We start from the raw sequence: 23,956 nt of genomic DNA on the forward strand, positions 1-23,956 counted from the left end.
TTTTTTATTTAAACTTGACCCACCTCCAGTGACAGTGAGTTGTTGAAAGTTTGGAGAAGTCAAAGCTGCACATCTGAAAATGATGGCTTCGAGTTTCAGGGACTGCAAGGTAAGCGAAGAAGTAGCTATATCATAAAAAAGAGAAACATTTCGGCAAAGAATAGCACGGCATTCGGTGTTCATTCGGGATTGATAACTTGTTGCAGTTATATAACTGCAACAAGTTATCAATCCCGAAAGTTAGCATAATGGAATTGACAGTAAACTGAAGCGACACTATGGCAATTTGGGATAGGTAGGATTAAACTGTTGGCTTTCTGAGTTAACGGAAAATACGTATTCAGCTAGCAGCTAGGTCATAACTGTGTCTAAATAATGGACTTCTTCTATCGCGCCTGCCGTTTTGCATTAATACTAACGTTAGTAACATTGAAAACCGTTTATTGAGTGGGCTGAATCAACCTAAACCTCTAACTATATATTGAAGGTTGGTGACGTTTGAACAAATTTTGTCAGGCGCGGACTTAAAACCAGAAAAAGTGCTGTGTTGCCATATCTGTGTATGAATACAAACCTTGCACTGATATATCCAATATTTATATTTGCATCCTAATCTTACAGGCATGGAGCGCAGGTGGTCTTCCGTTGTCCACCAGCAGTAATGAGGCTTGCAAACTGTATGACGCCATACTTACTCAGGTAACGCTTGGCCTTCCACTATAAACGTATCATTCCACATAAACATACAGTAGCCTATACACAAACTGTGAAAATGTTGTCTGCAGACTACTGCTCATCTGTATCGGTGAAAACAATCAAATTACAATCTCAACATCTCAATTTTGTTGCCTCCTAGTTTGTGAAATGGCGGAATGATGAAACCTTGGGGGGATTTGAAGGATGCATTTCTGCTCTCCAGGAAGCTGACCCTAACTTTGGTAAATGGATATGTGGTCATTAACATTATTCATTTATTTTAATTAACCTTTTGCTTAGGGAAGTCCTGATGAGACATGGAAACTCGTGCAGAAGCAGAATAAACAAATTCAGTGTTAAAAGTTTAGAATCTGTAAACAAGGAAAGGATGAAGGTAACGGTGCTAAATATATCCACTGCTAAAATAGCCTAATTAAAAGTGACTGTGACCCTCTATACTTCAAATAAACATTGACAAGGTCAGTTTCTCAAAGTCCTAGTTCTAGTTTGAGGGAGCAGCAATCATAAAATGGATAACTTTATTTGTCATTCTCACAACACGGATGAGGAGAACAAAATAAGAACTCAGGTCTCGGTGCTGATCAACTACTATAGTGATTAATACATAATTAAAAACATTCCTTCATAAGCCCTATCCTACTTAAAACAAAAGTGTATCATCTCTCATGCTTTGGGGTCATTAAACAATGACAAATTAGGCTAAGCATACTGAGTAATCCAAGCACATAAATAGAAGGGACTATGGCCTCTAAAAAGCAAAGATCCCGCTCAGCTAAACTGACACTTTCCAAATAAGCATTTTGATATGTTGTAGGCTAAATAAAACAAAGGTGTAATTAATGACATTACTAACGACTGCCATCCATTTTTGGGGAACCAGTTCCAGGGCGCTGGTATTTTGACTTGCTGGGACAATTAATGGAAATCCGGCATAATTCATGTTATTAGTTACACCTGTGCTTTTCCTGCTATCACGAGTCTCTGCTATGCCTGTGTGATATGATGAAGCCTAGGATATTTAGCAATGACTTCCTGTGCCGTATTTATTTAGCAAAAGCATTGACCAATGGCCTAGAGAAGCAGAGGGTGATCACTACCTGTCTGTCAAACTAAGCAATTGTGTGACTTGTAATCAATGCTATATACTGTAGATGCTGCCGTTTATCGCCATGTGTTCAGTTTGAGCTCCCATCAAGTGTTTTTAAATGCTTGATGGTAAACACCATCGAGGCAGCGCTGCCTGGAAGGCACTAGGATTAGGCACTGGTTATGGTTAGGTTTAGGTGCCTTAAAGTCAATGGTCGCAGCGCTGCCTTGAAGTCGATTAGGCAATGGTTAGGGTTAGGGTTAGGTGCCTTGAAGGCAACGGTCGCAGCGCTGTCTGGAAGGAGACGTTTGGGGCTTAAAACACCATCGAGCCTAACCTTAACTCTAACCATAACCATTGCCTAATCGACTTCAAGGCAGCGATGCGACTTTTGACTTAAAGGAACCTAACCCTAACCATAACCATAACCAGTGCCTAATCCTAGTGCCTTCCAGGCAGCGCTGCCTGGAAGGAGACGTTGGGGGCTTAAAACACGATAAACGTTTTAAAATGTTTGATTGTTCATGCAAAGTAATCAAGCCGTTGTTCAATTATTGATGCTCCTGAGAACTTGCAAGCTGTTTTTGACTATAACGGAAGACATGCAGGATCAGACCATTCCAATTTGTTTCTGTTATGGTAGCATAGCAACAGAAAGTCGAGGTCATTAGGTTTAAGATGAATTATCTGAAAGATCTGAATATTTAAATGGAACACAATTGTCTTTGGATAGAAAACAAAGCATTTGTCAAACTTTTTAACCACATAAATGTTTGCTGCTGTTGCAGAAGTGTCGCTAGAGAGCTTGTTTAAAGTGTAATGCATGACTGGAACATCTAGTTAAAATAAAATATCCTGAAGCCCTTTTTAACATCAACCTTTTATTTCATTAAACATGAACAGAAATTGAGAGGCTTAAGCAGTAAAGGCAGTTACTTAAACGTGCCCCTTTACATATCTGGCATTGCAAGTGTGAGTTTAAAATGCAGTAAAAGTCCAGAACAAAAGACCAGTGTTATCTGTTTTCCCTGTAGTTATGGGCCATGTGATCAGCACGGGGCTGGAGCTGGTGTCAACGACGAGCTCCACCCGTCTGAATGAGCGTCTCGCCAGTGCCGTGAGGCGAACAGTGGAGCTGGCCAACAGCCAGGATATCTCTCCCAGAGAGAAACTGCATGTCAAGGCTGTGGAGCTCTTTTCACGTGGGTAAGATCCAGAGCTAGTTTGCTACAGGTGGTGGTTACCAAAGAGGGTCTGAAGACCACAAGTGCTCTTTAAAGTTGTAATCCCAACATGCATTGCTGTCTGCCACATAGGGGCTTTTAAAGGGGTGATAGAATGATTGATTATATAGGGTATTTTACACTGTTCCTTAAGGTCTCCTAATGGGGTATGTAACATTGGTTGGGCTGAAAATTGTCCGAATGCTATTTTATTAGGCCATTAACTACCCTGTGAATATGTCTCTATTTGGAACAAGAGCTTTTCTTCCAAATATGGTATGCTCATGAATATTCAGAGTGAGCTGCGCACTGATTGGTTTGAGCAAACTACATAGAAACACATGGGAGACTCGACAGCAGGTCTCACTGCAAAGTTATACATTATTTGTCGGGCTATTACGTTATTAAATTCACTTCTGAGACTTTTTTAAGCAAGAAATCAACTATATAAAGCTCAAATATGGGCCGTTTTACGAAAATGTATGGCTTATTGCAAATTTGGTAAGACTGTGTGTCGGAGTTCAGATGCCGGTGCTGCCTGTGTTGCTGCCTTGCTGCCCGGCCTGCCTTCCTCCACAGACCCCGGCCTGCTGTGAGGTAGCTGGAGCTCACGGCTGGCAGCCCACAGCACTCCATACCCTCGCAAAGTCACAGTTTTTGGGGTTAATGGACCAAACGCCGCTGCCCTGACAGAGCTCCAGGGCCTGCAGCTCCCCTCTTCCTGCTAGCTAAATGGCCCGTGTGTGAGAGTGAGAGCGCGGTCAGCGAGCTTGTTACACCAGCAATCTCTTACAACAGTTCCAGTTAATCTTGGCTGGCTGTCAGCTGCAGGCATAACTAGAGTAGCTATATTTACAGTTTGAATTTTGTCACGCCACTTATACAACATCTCCCTAAATGTCTTATAAAGCTAACAACGGTGTCCGATTTGAAGCTAATGAATTTTTGTGAACAGTAGCTAGGGGTTTCGTTAGCTATGACTGCCCCTTCAATCTTAGCTATGTGTAGCTACAAATCACGGATATTTAGCTTCATTTTCGGCATAATTTGTGTATATTTACAGTTAGAATTTCGTCACGCCACTTATACAACATCTCCCTAAAGGTCTTATAAAGTTAACAACGGTGTCCGATTTCAAGTTAATGAATATTTGTGATTTTCAGAGGAATTCTAAGAGGAGGCTAGCTAGCTCTCATTGATAGAGCTACATCCAGCCGCAGGCTCTATCAATGAGACTCGCGGACACGCAGCGTTTATTTCTGTGCGACCTAGATTCAGAAAACTACCTGATCTCAGGTCAGTTGTGTAGCCTATGTAAATGTTGGGGCGTGACTGTTCTCTTAATACACCCATGGCCGTGACAAAGGTTCCGGATTTTGAGATGCTTAGGTAAGCAACTAGCTTTGTTGAGATTTGCCCGTTTTCAGCGGCAGTTTCAAAATATGAAATTTTCATAGTAAAGGGATGTCAATGGGATTTTGAGCTTCTATGTATGTCCTATTTACCCACCGAACTGTCGTTATTCAACTATGACAGGGTAAAATCGGTTTTGCATTCTATCACCCCTTTTAAAGACCGTTCTACCATGGTCTGGGTGAATATTTGATTCTGATGCGTGTCCATTCAAACATGATTTTGGTCTCATACTAAAACGTTCCAGTGAAACTGTCTGTTTACTGTTCTAAATGAATGTGCTGGCTGCATAGTATCAGCCTGCGGAGGCTTTATGCCACTGATATGTGTCCATATAGGCGCTGTTTTCATGGAAGGGATCGCCCCACTTCCCAGCATTGCACGCTATGCTTGCCACTAGCAGTTATCCGTTTCTCTTCAGTGACCACTGACTAGCAAAGAATACTCTCTCCTACAACCCCCGATGGCTGCACCTGATTGGATGAAACATGTCACGCGCTCCCGGATTTCAAAACGGACCATAATGATAATAATAAAAAATTTTATGCGAGAAATAGGCTATACAGTTGCTGAATCTGTCTTCATTTCAGATCGACTACGGTCAGTTTAAAAGATTTTCCTGAGCATTTGAGAGGCGGTGAGCCGAGCTGCACGCTCCTCATTTGCATAAAGTAACGTGGATTCAACTTTATGTAAATGAGGAGCGACTCCTCTCCCCGCTTCTCCAGACTTTACCAGAATGCATTGCACGGCTGCTCCCATAGAAATGAATGGTGAGCGTGGCAATGACTCTGACAGTGGACACGTACCCTTGTCAGTTCCCCAAGGCAGGGCAGAGTAAAGCGTTGCCAGCCTAAGGAGTCTGAGGTGCCTCATCTTCTGAACACCGCAGAATGGTGACTGTAACACACTAGCTGCAAGAAGTACACAGCCCCTCTGATTTTTAATGATACTTTGTATCACATAAGTGATCGTCCCATTCGCTATTCAACTCACTTCTTCAGGCTGCGGTTGACACATTGGCCTATCATTTGTTCGTGAAAGTCTTATTTCACTTCTCTTACTTGTCTTATTAAGATATTGATTTGGGACAATGACATGGCTGGATAGCTAGCTAGTCTTGTTGTTAAACATACTGTCAAGTTATATTAACTGATTGTCAACCATACGCAATGTTATTGACTTTGAATCTTGCTAGCGTAACGTTAGCTTTCTGGCTCGTAGCTGATCGGAAATGTTCTATGAGCTGAGCGGACTAGAACTATTTCCCATTGCCAGGTCGTATCTAAGGTCTGTCCTATTTACTGGAGCAGTGAACAACGTTTCCATTGTGTAAGAACCTTAGGGTATGGTAAATATTGTTCCAGGGATTAGTCAAACACCCGAGGGTTTGAAATCAAGGAAACAGAGTTATGGCTTATTTGTTTGATTACCTAATGCATGAAAATATACACTACCGGTCAAAAGTTTGGAGTCACTTAGAAATTTCCATTCCACTCCATTATAGACAGAATACCAGCTGAGATCAGTTGCATTAACCAGGGCTGTGAAAGAATAGTGTTTTTAGACAACAGACGACTACAAGAATATTTAATCTATCGGGCAATATTCATTCATCCCCATGTTGCTCTTTGTCTCCATTTGATGCGGTGTAATCCAGAGCATAAAAACCATATTGCGATTTTCAACGCTGCGATTGCGACATAATGGTATCATGTGGACGACTTGATTATCAAGGAAAACGCACACAATACAAACAATATTTTGAAACCTACAAAATAAGAATTCGAACAATTACATAAACAAAAAATGTGCAGTGCCTTTTCTTAAATAACTTAATATTTTACAAAATTATAAAACGAATCTTTTCAACTTTTGCTTTGCTCAACGGTACTTAAATGAAATAAATGGAACAATAAATAAGAAAATACAAATTCTACTTTGTTCAGCCTTTTCCTAAAGTCTGCATGCTCTGAAACCACCTACACTTCTGATAGTCACGTGAACATACACAACAAACACACTACTGCATAAACAGATGTTTTTACGATGGTAGCGTTAAGTCAGAGCGAGAATCGTAGGTGCGTTGCGCGAGTTACACCAGTGAGTGATTGTTAAAGCAAGGAGGGAGAGCGACTGTGAGCGGTGTCTGAGATTAGCGTAGGGGCTGTGTGAGGGGAAAAACGAGGGGGGAAGACACCGCGAAGATGACGTTAAGTGAGTTTACCGAACAATAAAACGACAAACTTCTTTAAGCCACTGTGACTTTATCTGTTAATACGGTCGGTAAAGTGTAGGGTGTAACAACGTGGAGCCTGCAGTGCACGCAGAGACTAGAGTGTTACGTGCACAGCACACCTTTTTGTTTACCTAAATCGCACATTTTTTGCAGTGACGTAATCATACAGAGTGACATTGCGATTAGATTAATCGTGCAGCCCTAGTGCCAAAGACTCTTCTGTAAATTTGAGTCACAGTCTAGCAAGTTACATTTGTATTCTATCTGCAGCGGCTTATTTCCCCATGGTATAGTATGGTATACTGCATTGTTGAAAGGACATTTAGTTTCTCAATATAATATTGTCTTAGAGGATACTTGGAGAGGATGTTTTTCAAGGGCCTCTGTTCCCTCCATTCAGCACACAGCATATTGATGTAGTGCCATTCATTAACAGTGACTCGTGTTTCTTGTAGACATTTCCCCAAGGCCTGCGATGTATGGGAAGACATTCTGGTTGATCACCCCACCGATATGCTGGCTCTCAAGTTTGCTCATGATGCTTACTTCTACATGGGAGCCCAAGCCCAGATGAGGGACTCTGTGGCCAGGGTGCTGCCCCACTGGAAACCACATATGCCTTTGTTCAGGTACAGAAGACGGCTTACATTGCAAAGAAGAATTTTGGATTCGGGCCGGGTGTCGCCAGTGACTTCCCAAATCCCGATTCGATAACATTTCTGTTTTGATACCAACATGTATCAATTAGGTTAGGGAAATTTCCGTTAAAATACCAATTTTGCTTTGGATATAAAAGAGATTCTCAGAATGTGGCTGTAAATTGTACAAGCAAGAAGATACCCTCAAATATGTTTTTATAATGCACCAGGTTAATGTTTACACTAAAAAGATTTGACCCCCAAAAAGTTTTATAGTATATATTAAAAGATTGATTTCGGGATTTTATTCATCAATATAAGATCACTCAAACAAAGACCGATTTTAACCCACCCCTATTTTGGATAACTATTATAATCCTATGAAAACTCAATGTATTGGCTTAGTTATATACGTAGTGGGAGTCAAGGGGGGCTTTAAAACGCAAGCTTTAATACATGCATAATATAACATAAACTGTGTGTGTCATCATGATGAGTGTTTTCACAGTTAATGTGTTACATTTGCTTGGTGGTTGTACTGTATACCGTTGCTGAGTTATACAATACAAAGGGGCTGAATGGGCCTCCATAGGCTTTAATGTATTGTACAACTCATAACTGTGCAATGAGCTAAATGTACAGTGTGCAGTAAAGAGCATTTGACAACTTGAATGGAGTTTGTACTGTAGACAGATGCTATCTTACAGTTCAAATACAATGGGTGTGAATGGGACTCCATAGGCTTTAATGCATTATATAACTCATAACCTGACCAGCTGCACATATGCTCATTATAACATGTACAATGTGCAATACTGGGAATGTGGGGGGGGGAGAATAGTTTATACTCTGTACAATAGCTGAAATACGCTAGAAATACAATAAACGTCTATGGGATTGTTTTTAAATCTTAATAATTCTTAAAGTATAACTGCTATCAATAAGCATGCTAAGTCATAGCATCTACAAAGAATTACATAGAATTTAGCTTATCTTGGCAGCTTTAACACTGTAGGAGGAGAAACAAATAAAAGGTGTTTAAATGGATGTGTAAATAAGTAACTGTTTGCCATATCAACTATTATATGTCTATTATACGTTGATGTTGTGTTCACAACTTGTTTCCGCTGCCCCTAAGTAGACAAAAAACAAAACCCACAAATTAATCGTTTTTCATGAATAAACGCATTTATTAGTTTTTACTTGTTGCTGTTTGGAGTTGTAAGCAGCGTATAACCTGTAGCGTAAAACCTAAAAGTCATGAAACAAATGCTGAAACATTGTAATCAGTTTCAGCATTATATTTTGGCAAGTAAACTAAATGATAAAGATAATCACAGTGCAAATGATTACATTATAACGTTAAGTCAAACCAAAGAATGACAAACAAGTCCCCCTTCGCATTTATATCTGTCTCTCCATCGCACAGTGCGTCTTTCAGTTAAACAGTCGGCCCACAACTTGCCATCTGATCCACATCCACACAAAACTATAAAAGTAATAGTATTTAGAAACGTAAGCATTTTGTTCAAATGCAATTTGAAATTATGTTTCTCTTTCATTTCTGATATTTTACACACATTAAAGTGCTCATATTATGCTTTTTGGCTTTTTCCCTTTCCTTTATTGTGTTCTATATTTTTTTTTTTTATGCACGTTATAGGTTTACAAAGTGAAAAAGCCACCCCAAAGGGACTTACCATCTCCAACAGAAAACACTGTTCACAAACTGCTCCAAACAGCTCTATTGTAGTCCAGCCTTTACTTCAGAGACAAACGTGGGTCACTTTGTAACACACGTTATAATGCTCGCCTAGCTGCTAGCGTGGCACGCCCTCATGCTCTGCAACTGACTAGCTAGCAGTACTTACTGCGCATGTGCAACGCGCACCAAAGATGGTACAAAAGTGAGATGCCTCGCTCTGTAGCCAAAACAGAGAGCTCAACACACAGGGTGAAAAGAGGAGCTGCAGCAAAAATATGGTGTTTTCTGAAAATTCAACCACATGAACCTATTCTGGTTCAACCTCTGAATACAATTATGAACCTGAAAATGAACATAATATGAGCACTTTAAAGAATGAATACTGTTGGCCTACATTACCTTAGTGTGGTTAAAAAATCAAAAAAATGGTCATAGCAAAAACAAAAAAAACGTTGATATTGATGTAATGATGGGGAAGCGAGGTCACTTCAGATCACTCTCATTTATGGCCCGTAGCCATCATTATTGCTCGAGGCACGTTGTTCCCAAAACCAGACCTGCTTTTCATCATTCTTGATAAAGCGAATAGGGGAGTAAAAGTTCCTTCCATTCTGGATTTTGTAATAAGATATTTTTGTGCCCTCAGCTATCTGAAAGGACTGTATTCCTTTGGTCTCCTGGAGACCCGCCTCTACGACCAGGCTGAGAAAGTCGCCATGGAGGTGAGATTTTCTTTCTCCATTATGGTCTGTTGTACACGCTATAGTCATTTTTGTAAATGGGTGGTGCAGGCTGTCTGTGCCTGCACTGGTTGTGTCAGTTCAGTTCAAGCAAGTAATTTGCTGTCGAACACCAAAATAAGCAGCTCGTGCAGCCCTCAGCGGCCTGACACTCCTGTGCTGAATGGCCAATGCGTACTTCATGAGGCTTCATGTGACAAGTGATCCTTGTACACCTCCTAGATGAAACAAAAGATTGGGACTCGAGCATGCCATTATTTTATTTTACTCTAATGTAAGAAATACAGCATTTTTCCTGCGTCTGTATTGCTTCTCCTCACTTCAAACTGTTGAACTCTGTTGTGCAGGGTCTCGCTCTGACTCCAGATGACGCTTGGGCTGTCCATTCTGTAGCCCATGTTTATGAGATGAAGGCAGAGGTGGACAAAGGCTTGAAGTTCATGGAAAGTAGAGAGAAAGATTGGCAGGTACAACCTTTTTGTTCTCGGCAGCGTGTTCTTCTGATTAATTTATTCGGGGACTTGTACAGCTTGTTAAAGCTTACTGAGTTAAATCACAGCTTGAAAAACCTCCCCCTAGGAAAAACATTTAAAATATGTATTCTTTAATTCCAGATATCAGACGTGCTGGCCAGTCATAATTATTGGCATTGGGCTCTATACTTCATCGAGAAGGTAAAGATTATAATGAGTTTTCTCAGTCAAGCGAATAGTTTGGCAGTGAGTGTTTGTGGAACTTGTATTTATGATATCCTTTCCCCCGGGCAATTTGAAATCTGGCGTTAATTTTATTGCAAGATGAATTTGTGTTTGCATCTGTGCAACCCAATTTATCAACCCCGCTTATCTCTGCTTAAGTCTGGAGTTATGTAAATTCATCTTTCTCACCTCTTTCTCCCCTCAACAGGGGCAATACGAAGCTGCTCTGCAAATATACGATTCTCAGGTTGGTTTGCATCGAGATATTGCATCAAAACTTTAATGGTATATCTGTCCGAGCACATACTGTACACACTCAGTACGTTCAATGCATGTACCAGCACACATTGGATGCAGACTAAAAGCAATGGGTTTGTTGCAAGCGAGTGCAAATGAAAGTCAAATCCATGTGAAAGACCCATTTCTTTTCATGAATGTTTTAATGGTTCAGATCAGGGAGGATCCAGCAAGACATAATCTTGCCTTTTTTTTTTTTTTAAATTGTATTCATTGTCTGCTACATGTTACATCCTTCAGTGTTCAAAGGTGAATAATGAAAGTTTGTCCTGTATTAGGTGTTCAGACGTTGCAAAGCCACAGGATCCATGTTGGACACTGTAGATGCCTGTTCAATGCTCTGCAGACTGGAAATGGAGGGTAAGATACAGGCTAATATGGGACTTCACAAGGTATCCTTGGCAATGTAATCACGGTCTGCTTTTCAGGAAATTGGAAAGGGAGTTTTAATCTTGCGCTCCATTTATCACATAAAGATGTCTTGGCTGCTGTGATGGCAATTCTTGATCAAATAAACACTTTTAGGACACACGTGTCTTTCTGTAGGTTTAGTCATTCATGTGCAGATGGACTCAAAGCAACACATGTATGTCAAGTGCATGTACTGTATGCTCGAATGAGTGAGGATGGCTGTGAGAGCCTGTGTGTATGTATCCATCCTCAGGGTCAAGCATTATCATATCACAGGGACACAATGTCCATAAAGTCTGAATAACACAGAGATGCTTTGTCTCTTATGTTGCACATATTCAGTGCCATACATGAGTCATCTGAACACAGTACAAAGGGTTACATGAATCATAATAAATGGTCAATATAGCAACGTGTATTGGGCTACTATTACGTTCCTCCTTTTTTCGCATTTTATGCTAACTAAACATAATTTAAAAAATGTCATCTTGTAACTAAACCATAACCTAAAAAAAACCCCTAAAAGTGCTGTGTTGGTAACGGCTGGAATTTGCAGAACCTCTGACCACTTTTAGAGTTTTTTTTTTTTTAACTCTATTCAAACTAAGACTGGGATTAACCGACTGGCATTTGAAAAATATGTCTTTATAATTTCAGGCCTTATATGTGGCCTTCAAGCAATATTTGTGTGTCTGTGATGGTGAATGTGTCAGGTGTGTGCGTGAAGGACCGTTGGCGAGAGCTGCTCCAGGTTACGCAGCCTCACACCGATGATCACGTGACCTTGTTTAACGACATGCACTTCCTCATGGCATCGCTGGGAGCTAAAGAGAGCGGGACGTCTCAGCGTCTGCTGGAGGGCCTCCAGGAATTAGCTAAGTAAGTTCTGCACCATTTCTTCTCTTCCCTGCACACCTCACCACTCAGCGTTACATAAGATGTAAAACAGAGAAAGAAACGAGGCTGAGTGTAGGAAGGCGAGATGGAGAGCGGATGCAGTCAGAATAGAGAATTCAGAGCTGCAGTCCATCTCAGAGACCACGGTCTTCCCTCTGTAGCAGATGTACCAGCAGCTGCTGCCTCTGTGGAGTTGTGCGGTTTACAATGTATTCTGGCATCCCGACCACAGACGTCATGTGCTCTTCCATTATGTCAGGCGTACAACCCGCAGAAAAGCTGCCACTTAAAACCAGTTATTTTTTCCTGTGTTGCGTAATATAATGCAAGTCACAAGACTTTGGGAATGATGCACCTTCAGGGGAAAAACAGCTCTTGAAATTGAATTCCCAAGTAAGACACAGAAATGTTCTCTTAAATGTTTGAGCTTTGCATTTAATTAATTCCATCACTCACATATATACCGTGGCACTTTTATTACCTTGGTCTGCATAGCTATACATGATCCATATTTTACTATAATGTAATTTCACATACTTCCTTTTACATTCAAAGGCAGTGACTCTAAACATGAGCTAATCCAAGAAAGCCCCACAACAGTGTTGACTCCTTGGCCTTAGAGTGAAGCGAATCCTACTCAGATGTTCAAGCCTTTCACAGTTCAGTAGACTAATACTCTTTATACACCTGTCCGTCTGTAATAGAAATAAACCAACCTGGAGCTTTTTTTCTTGAAATTTGTTTTGTGTTTTTAATGAAGATGACATGCCTTGGTTAGCATCATTCAGGGCTTTCATTTAATTAAACTTTAGAGTTTCCCCTATAGAAATGACAGGAGCCTAGTTGTGTGACGTTACCTGTAAATCCTTGTTGTCCTGTATTGTTTGAAAAAGCGGTTTGTAAAAGTCCTGTTTATTTAAACCGTTTCCTGTTTGTTTACAATCTCTAGTATCAAATATTGGGATTTTAGAAGATGGTACATTGTAATTTCCAGAAAGAACTCTTTTTTTTATTTTTATTTTTTATTTTTTTTATTGTTTACTATGGTCTCACATGAATTTAATAAATATGCATGTTGCTTTGTGTCTTTTCCTCACTGGTGAAACAGTTAGGTTAGTGGTGTGTGTTTATATATAGATTCAAAATATTAAATAACAAAACAGAATAACCCTTATAGGCTTGCCATTCCTCAACCGATCAAACCTCAACACTCCATAAACCATTGCTGCCGCTGCGCGAGATTGGAAACCTTCCAGCTGTACCAAGAAATGTCTTTTCTTTTGTTATAAATCGCTTCTTTCCTTCACAGAGAGCCAGGGGACAATCAGCAACATCAGCTGGCAGGGACTATAGGTGTTCCAATGTGTCAGGCCATTATGGAGTACGACCAGGGCAACTACAATCGAACTGTGGAGCTACTGTACCCTTTACGCTACCGCGTGGTAGATATAGGGGGCAGTGATGCACAGGTAAGGTCCCCAGAAATGGCTGACAAGTAGGATTGGGCATCGAGAACCAATTCCTACTTGGAATTGTTTTCAAAAGTTACGATTCCAGTAGAATCGTTTCTTTATTGGAATCGTTTTAGAGGATTTGGTTTCAAATCCGATCATCGCTTCCCAATTTAATATGCGCAAGTTTCAGTTTTTCCGATGCGGCCAGGCGCTTGTTGTGTTGCAGCCTTGGAGCACAGCAAGCAGCGCTCTAGTGTGACTTTATTTTACATTGAAAAACCCCTATAAATCCCCCATTGAATCAAAATAAAACATTCCTCTTTAATTGTGAAAATAGGCATGTGACCTGTTTCAACTCCACCACTTAAAGAATCTGAAAGGAAGAATCGGAATTGGAATCCGGATCGTTAAAATCCAAACGATGCCCAACCCTACTAACAAGTAAACTTAAAGCAAACAAGTTAAGAAAAAATAAAAATAACTCAAGTCCAAACCAAGCTGCAGTTCTCTTATTTCTCGTTGCAAAGCATACAGCCTTGAGGCTTTTACTTTTTTCTCTTTGTATATCATTGATCACACAGTGCTGTGTTTTCGTGAGTAAAACAGAAATCCATGTTAGTGTAAAAAAAAGGCCAGAGGTGAAGAACACTCTGCATAAGAGCCAAAGCCTTTCTGTACATACTGCATAGTTTGTGTGTGTGGAGCCCAGTGCACCAACGTATGAATAATGAATCTGTGATGGATGCTGATGGACTTTATGTTTTTTTGTGTTCAGAAAACTTTTCCCCAAGGTGCAACAGTATACATGCCTACAGTATAGCACAAAAGGGTTTAAAAGACTATATATACAGTGTTGGAACAGGGTTATGTTTTACCATTTTACGTCTACATTTGTCCACTGTTCACAGAGGGATATCTTCAACCAACTGCTCATTCATGCAGCCATGAAATCGGAGAATAAGCACCATCAGAAACTAGGAAGGTAATTCACAACAGGGATTTCAGGCCAAACCGAATCGCTTTAATCTTCTCCAGTTTCAGTGCTGTGTGTCTTCCGTGTTTGTATGTGAAAGTCTGCTGAGAGATTATAGGAGAAAAAAGAAAATTCTTGCACTATTTGAAGCCCTGGATTTCATCATCATACAGTGTAGTTGCGGTTGGGGCTCCACTCAAGTTTTCTTTTGTTGTCTTTCCGTGTTCATATAGAATACAAGCTGCATGATCCCATAATGTAACAAACATCCCCTGTCTGTACTCCATGTTATACTTTCATTATTGATCAGGTTAGCCTCTCAGCTTGTCTTAGCTTGTCTCAAATCTGTGTTCATGTCTTTGTATTATCACAGATGTCTTCTGGTGGAGCGCGATGCCATGAGGCCAAGCTCCCCTCTGACTGAGCGGCTGATACAGAGAGCCTTGGCTCTTCACAACTAGACTGTATTGCAAGGTGCGCGGAGCGGTTCCCATGCAAGAAACATCAAACAACACTGTAATCTGATATGCCAGTGGTTAGCTTTAGGAGACTCCTTTACCAACTGGTAGAAACCTGGCACTGGCCAAGACATCTGAAGCTCTTTATACGACTCTCTTTTCAATGTAGAGCTCAGTGCCCTTTTAGATTTGGGACCTTTTTAAGCTTTGTAAGTGAACACATTTGCATATTTCACAAGATTATGAGCCAATATAAAAAAAAAAAACATGTTGCCAATTTGCATGATTAAAAGCCTTAAATTACATACTTAATGTAAGATGATAATTTTAGCTAACATAACTGACATCCCTAATCAATATAGAGCAACGTAACTTTCTTCTTTTGAATTTTATTAGCAATGTTATGCTTGTAGGCAACAGCACAAAAAGAATGTGAAATGAACTCCAATGTCGCAGTGATACAGTAGCAGTAAAAAAGATGTCCTTGCACATATAGTATATATAGTTCTTTTCTTCCCTCCTCTTCCCCTTCGTCGGCCTGCTCTCACAACACCGAGATAATCTCATCTTGGATCTGAGAGATCAGGATCTGGGACAGCACGATGCCTGCAATCTAGAGGACAGTAGCAGCCACTTTAGATTACAGAACAGACTCTCTGTAACTGTACAGCCTGCGCCGAGCATCTCAAGGTCCCTCGTGGACATTTGGCACAGGGAGGAAACATGGAAGAAATGAGAATTGGTTTGGATTGTGTCTTTATGACTGTATACCCACATTAACGAGATTTTAACACTTTATATGCACTTCAGCAAGATTTTCTCACAGCGAGAACACACATTCAGTGGCAAACGCAGCTTTTAATAGAGCTTTTCAATAATTACGTTTGATTTAAAATGTGGCTTGTTGTGTAGACAAATCTAGTAATAGTTTTTAGTTAGGATGTGAAAGGAAAAAAAAAAAAAACCCCGTAATCGTCGGATTTCCTGCACATCAAGGCGAACTGGAATACTACTGCAATCGTTTTGACAGGACTCATGGGTAATTCACATTCTTCCCTCTTAGCAGGATCTTTGGGGACCCAATCAGCCGGCTATGAGAGCGAGAGAGATCAGGCTCAAGATCCAGTGGCAAAGCCGCATGCTGTGGTAGAAAATGCAATGCGACAGTAGCTAGTTATTACGAGGCAGCTTTTGATAAGTGCTAATTAGATTTCATGGCAAATCTAACATGTTGACTTGACTTATTAATAGTACCTAATTCTCTAGGATTTGAGGAGCAGTGTGCAGTGGTGCTCAGTTAGTAGGAAGGAATCGTCAGTATGCTTCTTTCTCAGGCGCGTAATCTTACATTACCACACGCAGACTTCTACCCCAGTCGCACATTAACCTGAGCTTTTCGGTCTAGAAAAGTGTAATAAATGAATAATGTGCAGTTAAAAATTAATTGTCCCATTGTGCCTAGTTATTGCTGTCTAGGTATAACCCTCCATTTTAAATAAAAATCTGTTCTATCCCAATGGCCTCACATTAACCTTACGCCCTGTCGGTTTCTTTTAGAATACGATTTCTTTCTTTTTTTAGCATTTTTTTTTTTTTCTTTCTTTCTTCTGTGCAAGGAAAGGTTTATTCTATTTGAGACAATCTGTAATCGTGCGCAAGGAAGAGGTTAGAAGCTCTCTGACGTTTGTATGTGTGTTACTTCAGGACAGGTGTTGCCTGGACTATAAGGCAGTCCCGTCCAAATGCACCATGCAAGTCTGCTTTTGAGGGAGCAGGGCTTGTCAGTATGTTGATTGCTACATGCTAAATCCGGTGAGCCTCCAGTTGATGCGTACGTGCATGTGTATTTAAGACAAGGCTAGAGCCATTTCGGCCCAGAATTCTCTGAGGTTAGTAAAGGCAAATGAGTGTCGCCAATTAGCGCGAAGCCTGAAGTGTGGGTGGGTGGGTGGGTGGTTACCTGAGGCAAGGCCAGACCAAGGGCGAGAGCCCCCACCAGCAACAGATGAGACTCGATCCATATCACTGCTTTGTCCGCACAGCCTACCGGGTAGATTGACTTGTTTGCCTCCAGAAAGTTCTGGGTTTGAATCCCAAAACCACACATAGTGTTGATAACTGTCTGTACGCCAGATGGACAAATGCAAAGACAGAGAGAGACAGAAAACATGTTGAGTGTTTGAGAGGCTTTCTTTTTGTCGATGAAAACACGAAACAACGGAAATAGTATTCAGAAGATGCTTTCGGCAGGCTGCCGTTTTCACATTTGCATTGACAAACATATTAACTATTGTAACAGCCAAGGGAGAGTTTTGCAGAAGCACGTTGACTGTAGACACTTGGAATGAAAACGGCAAAAGATCGACAACAGCCACGTCCAATTGGTGTGACAAGAAAGGCTATTCTGTCCAATAAGTAGCCATGCAGTTACAGGCTGTGAGCAGCAGGTTGCAGCAATACATCAGCTCCTCTAGTGTTTAATCAATTGATTTTTCACCCATGTAGAAAAAGATTGCTGTGATCTGTTTTCCGTGTAGCATGATGTTAAATCAATAGTAGTGTGATGGACCTACATGCACTCTTTTAGTTTTGTCTTCACACAAACTAGAAGGAATTTTTCATTGGTGGCTTGTAAGCTGTGCTGCTGTGTGTCTGCACAGAGGTTAGACAAGCATTATGTATGTGCCTTTGTGCGAGTGCAAATGTGTGTATTCATCCTTGCATGAGAATGGTATTTGCATATATAATGCTTGTGTGGATGTGCAGCTGGCTGCATATGTTGATTCTGTGTAGACAAAATGTCATAAAACCTTCATGAAAAGTGGGGCTTACATTTTTGAAATGGGTAAATCTGCACTGCCAACACTGCTGCAAAGGTTGGTCATGTTACCGTAGGTTGCATATGAGACAGCATTTCAACGCTCTGCATGTTGGATATGACCATTATATTCCAGTTGGTTAGCTTTAGCTTGTGTCCACGGTAACTATTTTTTTTGATGCAGCGTCTGGCTTAGTTTTAAAGACTTTCCCTTGATTATTACATCGTTCTGGACTTTATTTTGTCGTTGCAAATCACTTCATGGAGCTGATACTCAAAGTCACACACCAATCATTCAGGCAAGGGACAGATTCTTCACAAGGGAATTATTATACCATTTCTAAGCATGACAACCTACTTCACCCTAAGGCAAGGAAAGGAACACCAGGTTCATACCTGCAGACGTAGCCTCCAGGCAAAGACATAAATAGCTTCTGCAGTTTTGACACAAAATAATGTAAATAGTGTCATTGTCAAGAAACTCTGGCTACATTTGTGCATCAACAGAGCACTAATGCTGCTGTATGTTCTATAGATAATTTTAGATCAACGCTTTTAACTGACACAGAGTTCATGTTAGCCCTCTTGGGAGGAGAGGTTTTATTTGTCTTTGACTGCGGTCGAATAGTCAAATTTTCTTAGGAAGGTTCCTAACGGAGTGACATGACCCGGAAGTAGTTACATGGCTGCCATGATAAGAGCCATTTGAATTGTCTAAGTGATGAGGAAAGGTGCTTCATTGCTTCCTTTGTTACCTCCTTTAGCATAGGATACATTGGACCAACCTTCACAGAAGGAAAGGAGATAATGCCGTCCCACAAGTCCTTGCGGCAGCAAAATTTAAAGCCACCCATCACCATTTCACCGCTCAGTGAGACATTGCACCTCGCCACACAACTAAAAACTGTAGTTATAAAGTTGACCGAAAACGTTACTCGACTTCTAGCTTATGAAATAATCAATGGAGTGACGCGGTTTACTGCTGTCCTCGTGCTTAAATGCGCACAGCAGCAGCAGACGGCTCCGCTCTGTTTGCAGTTTAGAGAATATTGTCCTCATTAATAATGTATTTCTGTCACCCACCCGCAACCATCTAACCCTTATAACATAGAATATGTAGCCTACAGTAGATTTCGTAGGTCTAACGCGTTCTGCTGTTATCTTGCATACCTGTAACAATTATTTCCATATAATCATCCTTATCGGGATTCATGTGTATAGGAGGGTGAGCTGAGCAACCAATAATGAAAATAAACGATTTGCTGAACACCTTTCATACAAGAAACCGCCTACAGCCCAGTGCTTTATAATGACGAAATGACATGCAGTGGGTGCTTCACGTGAAACGACATGCCTGCATGAAACATCACGTTTAGAAGTATAAGAAGTATCTAGTTGCGCTGGCAACTAGATACTAGATTCTTTCACACCTTTCCTTGACCTCACAACGTTTACCATCGGGGTTAAGGAAAAGGGGTTGGGAAAAGGACTTAGGAGGTAATTGTTTTTGACTTTTCGACCGCGGGCCTTTGTTTTGCCCCAACCAATCAGTATTGAGTGACTCATCGGTCCCTAGCCAGCCGATGTCACTCAGAGGTCTGGGACCTGGATAATACTCAGAGGACCGATGTTTGGCAACTAACCTAGTTTTAAACTCTTCCTTTTACACTCACCTAAAGGATTATTAGGTTTTAAAATGTATTAAATGGTATTAAATGTCTTGTTAATGCAATTATCTAATCAACCAATCACAATGCAGCTGCTTCAATGCATTTAGGGGTGTGGTCCAGGTCTAGACAATCTCCTGAGCTCCAAACTGAATGTCAGAATGGGAAAGAAAGGTGATCTAAGCAACTTTGAGCGTGGCATGGTTGTTGGTGCCAGACGGGCTGGTCTGAGTATTTCACAATCTGCTCAGTTACTGGGATTTTCACGCACAACCATTTCTAGGGGTTTACAAAGAATGGTTTGAAAAAGGAAAAACATCCAGTATGCTGCAGTCCTGGGGGGCGAAAATGCCTTGTTTATGCTAGAGGTCAGAGGAGAATGGGCCGAGTGATTCAAGCTGATAGAAGATCAACTTTGACTCAAATAACCACTCGTTACAACCGAGGTATGCAGCAAAGGATTTGTGAAGCCACAACACGCACAACCTTGAGGCGGATGAGCTACACCAGCAGAAAACCCCACCGGGTACCACTCATCTCCACTAAAAATAGGGAAATGATGCTACCATTTTGCACGAGCTCACCAAAATTGGACAGTTGAAGACTGGAAAAACGTTGCCTGGTCTGATGAGTCTCGATTTCTGTTGAGTCAGAATTTGGCGTAAACAGAATGAGAACATGGATGCGTCATGCCTTGTTACCACTGGGCAGGCTGCTGGTGGTGGTGTAATGGTGTGGGGGATGCTATCCTATCAATATGGGCCAACACGTCTAAAGAATGCTTCCAGCACCTTGTTGAATCAATGCCACGAAGAATTAACCCTTGTGTTGACTTCGGCTCACATTGACCCGTTTTCAATTTTTGTTTCATATTAGAAAATATGGGTTGTAGAAATAAGCGCTGAAAATGTGTAGAAGCATTGAAAAACATTGGAAAAAACAAACTGAAAAAAAGGCGTCAAAAAAAAAAAAAAAGTAATTAAAAATTGTATTAGTATGGGGTTCCTAATAATCCTTTAGGTGAGTGTATCTACTTTAACTTACCTGTAAGTGGTGATGGTGGAACTCTAGTGCAGGTCCAGAAGTCTGAAACCTCAGGGACTGATACATCTGAATCTACAAGTTTTTATACAGAGCAACTTGGAACTCAATTAGTTGCTTCACATCACTCTGACCTCTGCTTTTATATCTTTCAAATGCTGCTAACTAACCTAATCGGAGTCTTTTTTTTTGTATTTTTATTTTTAAATAAGTGTCTTTAAATTTTAATGACTACCACTACAGTTAGTAGTTTTCCATGGTGCTTTTAATAGTAGTTTGGTAGTAGAGGCTGAATAGAAAAGGCACGCACCTCTCCAGAAACAGGAGTGCAGCAGGAGTAAGGCACAGCACAGCGCTCGGAGCTGGGGTTCTCATCTGTACAATTAAAGTACAGGTTCCAAGACCAGTCTGTGTAGTTGTTCCACCCACAACATTTGAACTGAGTAGAAAAAGAGAGAGGGAGGGAGAGAGAGAACACAGGTTTATATTTAGAAATGTGATCTTGCTCTGTACTGTACGTCCTGCTGGTCTGGGCTTCTCCCATGGGAAAACCCAGGCCTGCATGTGTGCAGATGGAAGAGGAATACCGCATGAGGAATCTGGCAGAGTACAGGAACTGTATGTAACATGTAGCCTCTCATGTGGAAACCCCTCACCAAGGCCAAGATAACAAACATAAGGCATACAGCTCTGTGGTCTCTGGTTGTGGTTTCCGGGTTCATTGCTCAGACATATTCAATAAACCGCTAGCTGTGATCAATTTGAACACTTGTGTGTGATGTGGATAGTAGTTACAGTCCCAAACGCAGCCACTCTCGCTGAGTGGAATTGGCCAGAGCACCTCTTTCTGGATGTAATCCATCAGGTTCTGCAGATCCAGGTCATCCCTGTAGTGCACGATGGCTTTCTTCACAAACTTTCCCAAAGCATCACGAGTCTGAGAGGGGACATGTGGAAGGTTATACACAGAATAATAGCTTTAAAGTGCTCATATTATGCTTTTTGGCTTTTCCCCTTTCCTTTATTGTGTTATATATCTTTTTTGTGCACATTATAGATTTACAAAGTAAAAAAAGCCCAAAGTCCACCCCAAAGGCACTTACCATCGCCAACAGAAAACTCTGTTCACATACCGCTCCAAACAGCTCTATTGTAGTCCAGCCTTTACTTCTGTGACCAACGCTCGTCACTATGTAACACACGTTACAATGCTCGCCTAGCTGCTGGCATGGCACTCCCTCATGCTCGGCTTGTAGTGCTGACCTAGCTACTGCGCATGTGTGACTCCCAACAAAGATGGAACAGAAGTGAGATGCCTCACTCTGTATCTAAAACAGAGAGAGCTCAACACACAGGATGAAAAGAGGAGCTGCAGCAATGTGCAGTACAACAAAAATATGGTGTTTTTTTTTTTTTTATTATAAATTAAACCATGTAAATACAATTGTGAACCTGAAAGAGACCATAATATGAGCACTTTAATATCAATATTTCCATGTTCTAAAGAAATGAAATATATAATAACTTCATTAAAATTGCCAGAGGCGCTCTTATCTACAAATGTCTCTATAACCAGGCTCCTAAATTGCTCAGTGACGTGGTAAAACCTTTCAGGTTTCGTGGCTCAGTTAATTACTTGCAGCTGCATCTGTGGAGTATGGAAGCGGAGGACTGCAAAGTGTCTTATTTTTATTTTATTCATTTTGTGAAAGAGAGACCGGACCGACGCTGGGGAAATCCTCACACAACACAAAATTGATCAAACGTGAGATCATTTCAAATCCAAGGTAAACCCATTTCTCCTGGGTGATCAGGCAATGTATTCATGGTTAATCTATTGACTTTCTTTTGGATTTTAATTACTTTTACCTTTTTGATTGTAAATTGCGTTTACATTATTCATGTTGCATTGCACTGCAAATGTTTTATTTATTTATTTATTTTGTTTATGTAAAAGTCCATCAAGGGACACATGTTACAAAAGAGCTTTTTAGGCTATAAACTATGCAGCATTAGTCTCTTCATTGAATATTCTATGCTTATGTGTCCGCCCATGTAAAAATAAACATAAATAATAACAATAACGGATGTCTGAGGGGGACACGTTACATCATCTTGTTTGCATTGTCTGAGCATCCTGTGGGATGTTTCTCGACACGACGGCGGATCTGGAGCTGCTGCGCTGTGACAGCTGCAGGAGTGCAGCATAATACAATCATTCATGCCTTTTGAGATCAATGTACACGACGCATACCAAATATAGAGCGCGCACGCAGGTTTCACGCCATTTCAGCTGCAGTGGATAATTGCTTTGAATATGCCCATTTGTTATAATGTAATTTTCATCAGCTCCACTTGAGCTGAATAAACAAAAACCCAGATGAAATATAAATGAAATACATTTATTTGTCAAATAATCTAGAATGAGGATTTTAAAAGTAGATGAGGTTGATTCAGACGTTAAAGATGTGTGTTACTTTATTTAGTTGTGCATGATATTCCTTTTATTTAGTTTCAATAGTCTCTCACATAAAAGGTGAATAGAAGATGTATTTAAAGAGAAACGTCATCCTCTCAAATTCTGAAAACAAAGAGGGCCACGGCTATACAGACTGAGTTCAGATGTAATATATGCTAATAGGAGCACTGTATGCTGAGCCGCTGAACTTTAACATTTCATTAAGCTTGAAATGAACTTCTGTGAGCGCTTTGCTGAAGTTTCTCAGAATTGTTCTTCATACAGCTGGCATTGGAACAGGTTATGTTGTTAAATACTGTGAGCTGTATCAAAATAGCCCTACATCCCTATCTGTATCTAAGTAGTTTTACTAAATTGTTAGGTCTTTCCACGTGGTGCAGTATATGCTCGTGGGCCTCGGAGCCCACCGTCGCAACCTCCTCATGTCATTAGTGGCAAAGTATCCTTCAAGGGATCTGCTGAAATGGAACATTTGGTTCCACTTTGAAATGCCGAAGCATTTGAATCATTTAGCGAGGTAGGATGCTCGGAGGGTTGTTAAACTGCTCGGTTTAGCAGCAGGCAGTCCGAGCGCTAACGGAGAACACAAGGGAGAGGAGAGGAGAGGTATTGCCCAGGAATGTTGCCACTGCCGACTGTTGTGTTTTTATTCTCAGTGGAGCCCCGATGGGATGTTACTGTAGTAGATAAGTGGATGCTGGGTTTGTTATTTTCTATACTCATAACACAAAAAAATCCTCCACACAAAATGATGTTTATTCTGGGGCGCCCTCGAGCTCACCGGGTAGAGAGCGTACCACTATGCTGAGTTCGTACCGCAGCGGCCCCGATTCAAGTCTTACCCATGGCCCTTTGCTGCATGTCATCCCCTCTCTCTCTCATCTTCCTTTCCTGTCTGTCTCTCTCACTAACAAAAATAAAAAAGCAGGAATGCCCAAAAAAACATCTTAATGTTCTCTCGTCTTTCTCTAAACTAGTTATTTTTGTACCTCTTCAGGCTT

At 40.9% G+C, this 23,956-nt stretch overlaps 2 protein-coding genes across 4 annotated transcripts in view; one reads left to right on the plus strand and one right to left on the minus strand.

Annotated features, from left to right (window-relative positions):
* On the plus strand, positions 1-16,481 carry ttc38 (tetratricopeptide repeat domain 38). Of its 2 annotated transcripts, XM_039808660.1 has the most exons (14): positions 1-109; positions 622-699; positions 857-938; positions 2,839-3,010; positions 7,135-7,308; positions 9,669-9,744; positions 10,110-10,229; positions 10,377-10,436; positions 10,669-10,707; positions 11,036-11,117; positions 11,882-12,047; positions 13,375-13,534; positions 14,428-14,501; positions 14,866-16,481. In XM_039808660.1, exons 1-14 carry the CDS (start codon positions 80-82, stop codon positions 14,951-14,953), a joined length of 1,401 nt encoding a protein of 466 aa, XP_039664594.1. In that variant the 5' UTR covers positions 1-79; the 3' UTR covers positions 14,954-16,481. The 2 variants fall into 2 exon arrangements, with proteins under 2 accessions (XP_039664594.1, XP_039664595.1); XM_039808661.1 differs by lacking the exon at positions 14,428-14,501.
* Positions 15,324-23,956, minus strand: part of tspan33b (tetraspanin 33b) — a 15,859-nt gene continuing 7,226 nt past the window's right edge. For both annotated transcript variants that reach the window (XM_039808664.1, XM_039808663.1), the window contains exons 5-8: positions 21,318-21,413; positions 20,787-20,915; positions 16,911-17,072; positions 15,324-15,563 (exon numbers count right to left, since the gene is read on the minus strand). In XM_039808664.1, the coding sequence (XP_039664598.1) occupies positions 15,495-15,563; positions 16,911-17,072; positions 20,787-20,915; positions 21,318-21,413 (456 nt within the window). In that variant the 3' untranslated portion in view covers positions 15,324-15,494. The remainder of the gene's footprint in view (positions 15,564-16,910; positions 17,073-20,786; positions 20,916-21,317; positions 21,414-23,956) is intronic.

The sequence above is a fragment of the Perca fluviatilis genome, chromosome 8, assembly GCF_010015445.1.
Source record: "Perca fluviatilis chromosome 8, GENO_Pfluv_1.0, whole genome shotgun sequence".
Lineage (NCBI taxonomy): Eukaryota > Metazoa > Chordata > Actinopteri > Perciformes > Percidae > Perca > Perca fluviatilis.

What these genes read in the sequence shown, in the direction of transcription:
- ttc38 (XM_039808660.1), top strand. Translation starts at nt 80, where the DNA reads ATGATGGCTTCGAGTTTCAGGGACTGCAAG. An exon ending in CCACATATGCCTTTGTTCAG is followed by an intron (nt 7,309 to 9,668) that starts GTACAGAAGACG and finishes TTGTGCCCTCAG; the next exon opens with CTATCTGAAAGGACTGTATT. An exon ending in CTGAGAAAGTCGCCATGGAG is followed by an intron (nt 9,745 to 10,109) that starts GTGAGATTTTCT and finishes TCTGTTGTGCAG; the next exon opens with GGTCTCGCTCTGACTCCAGA.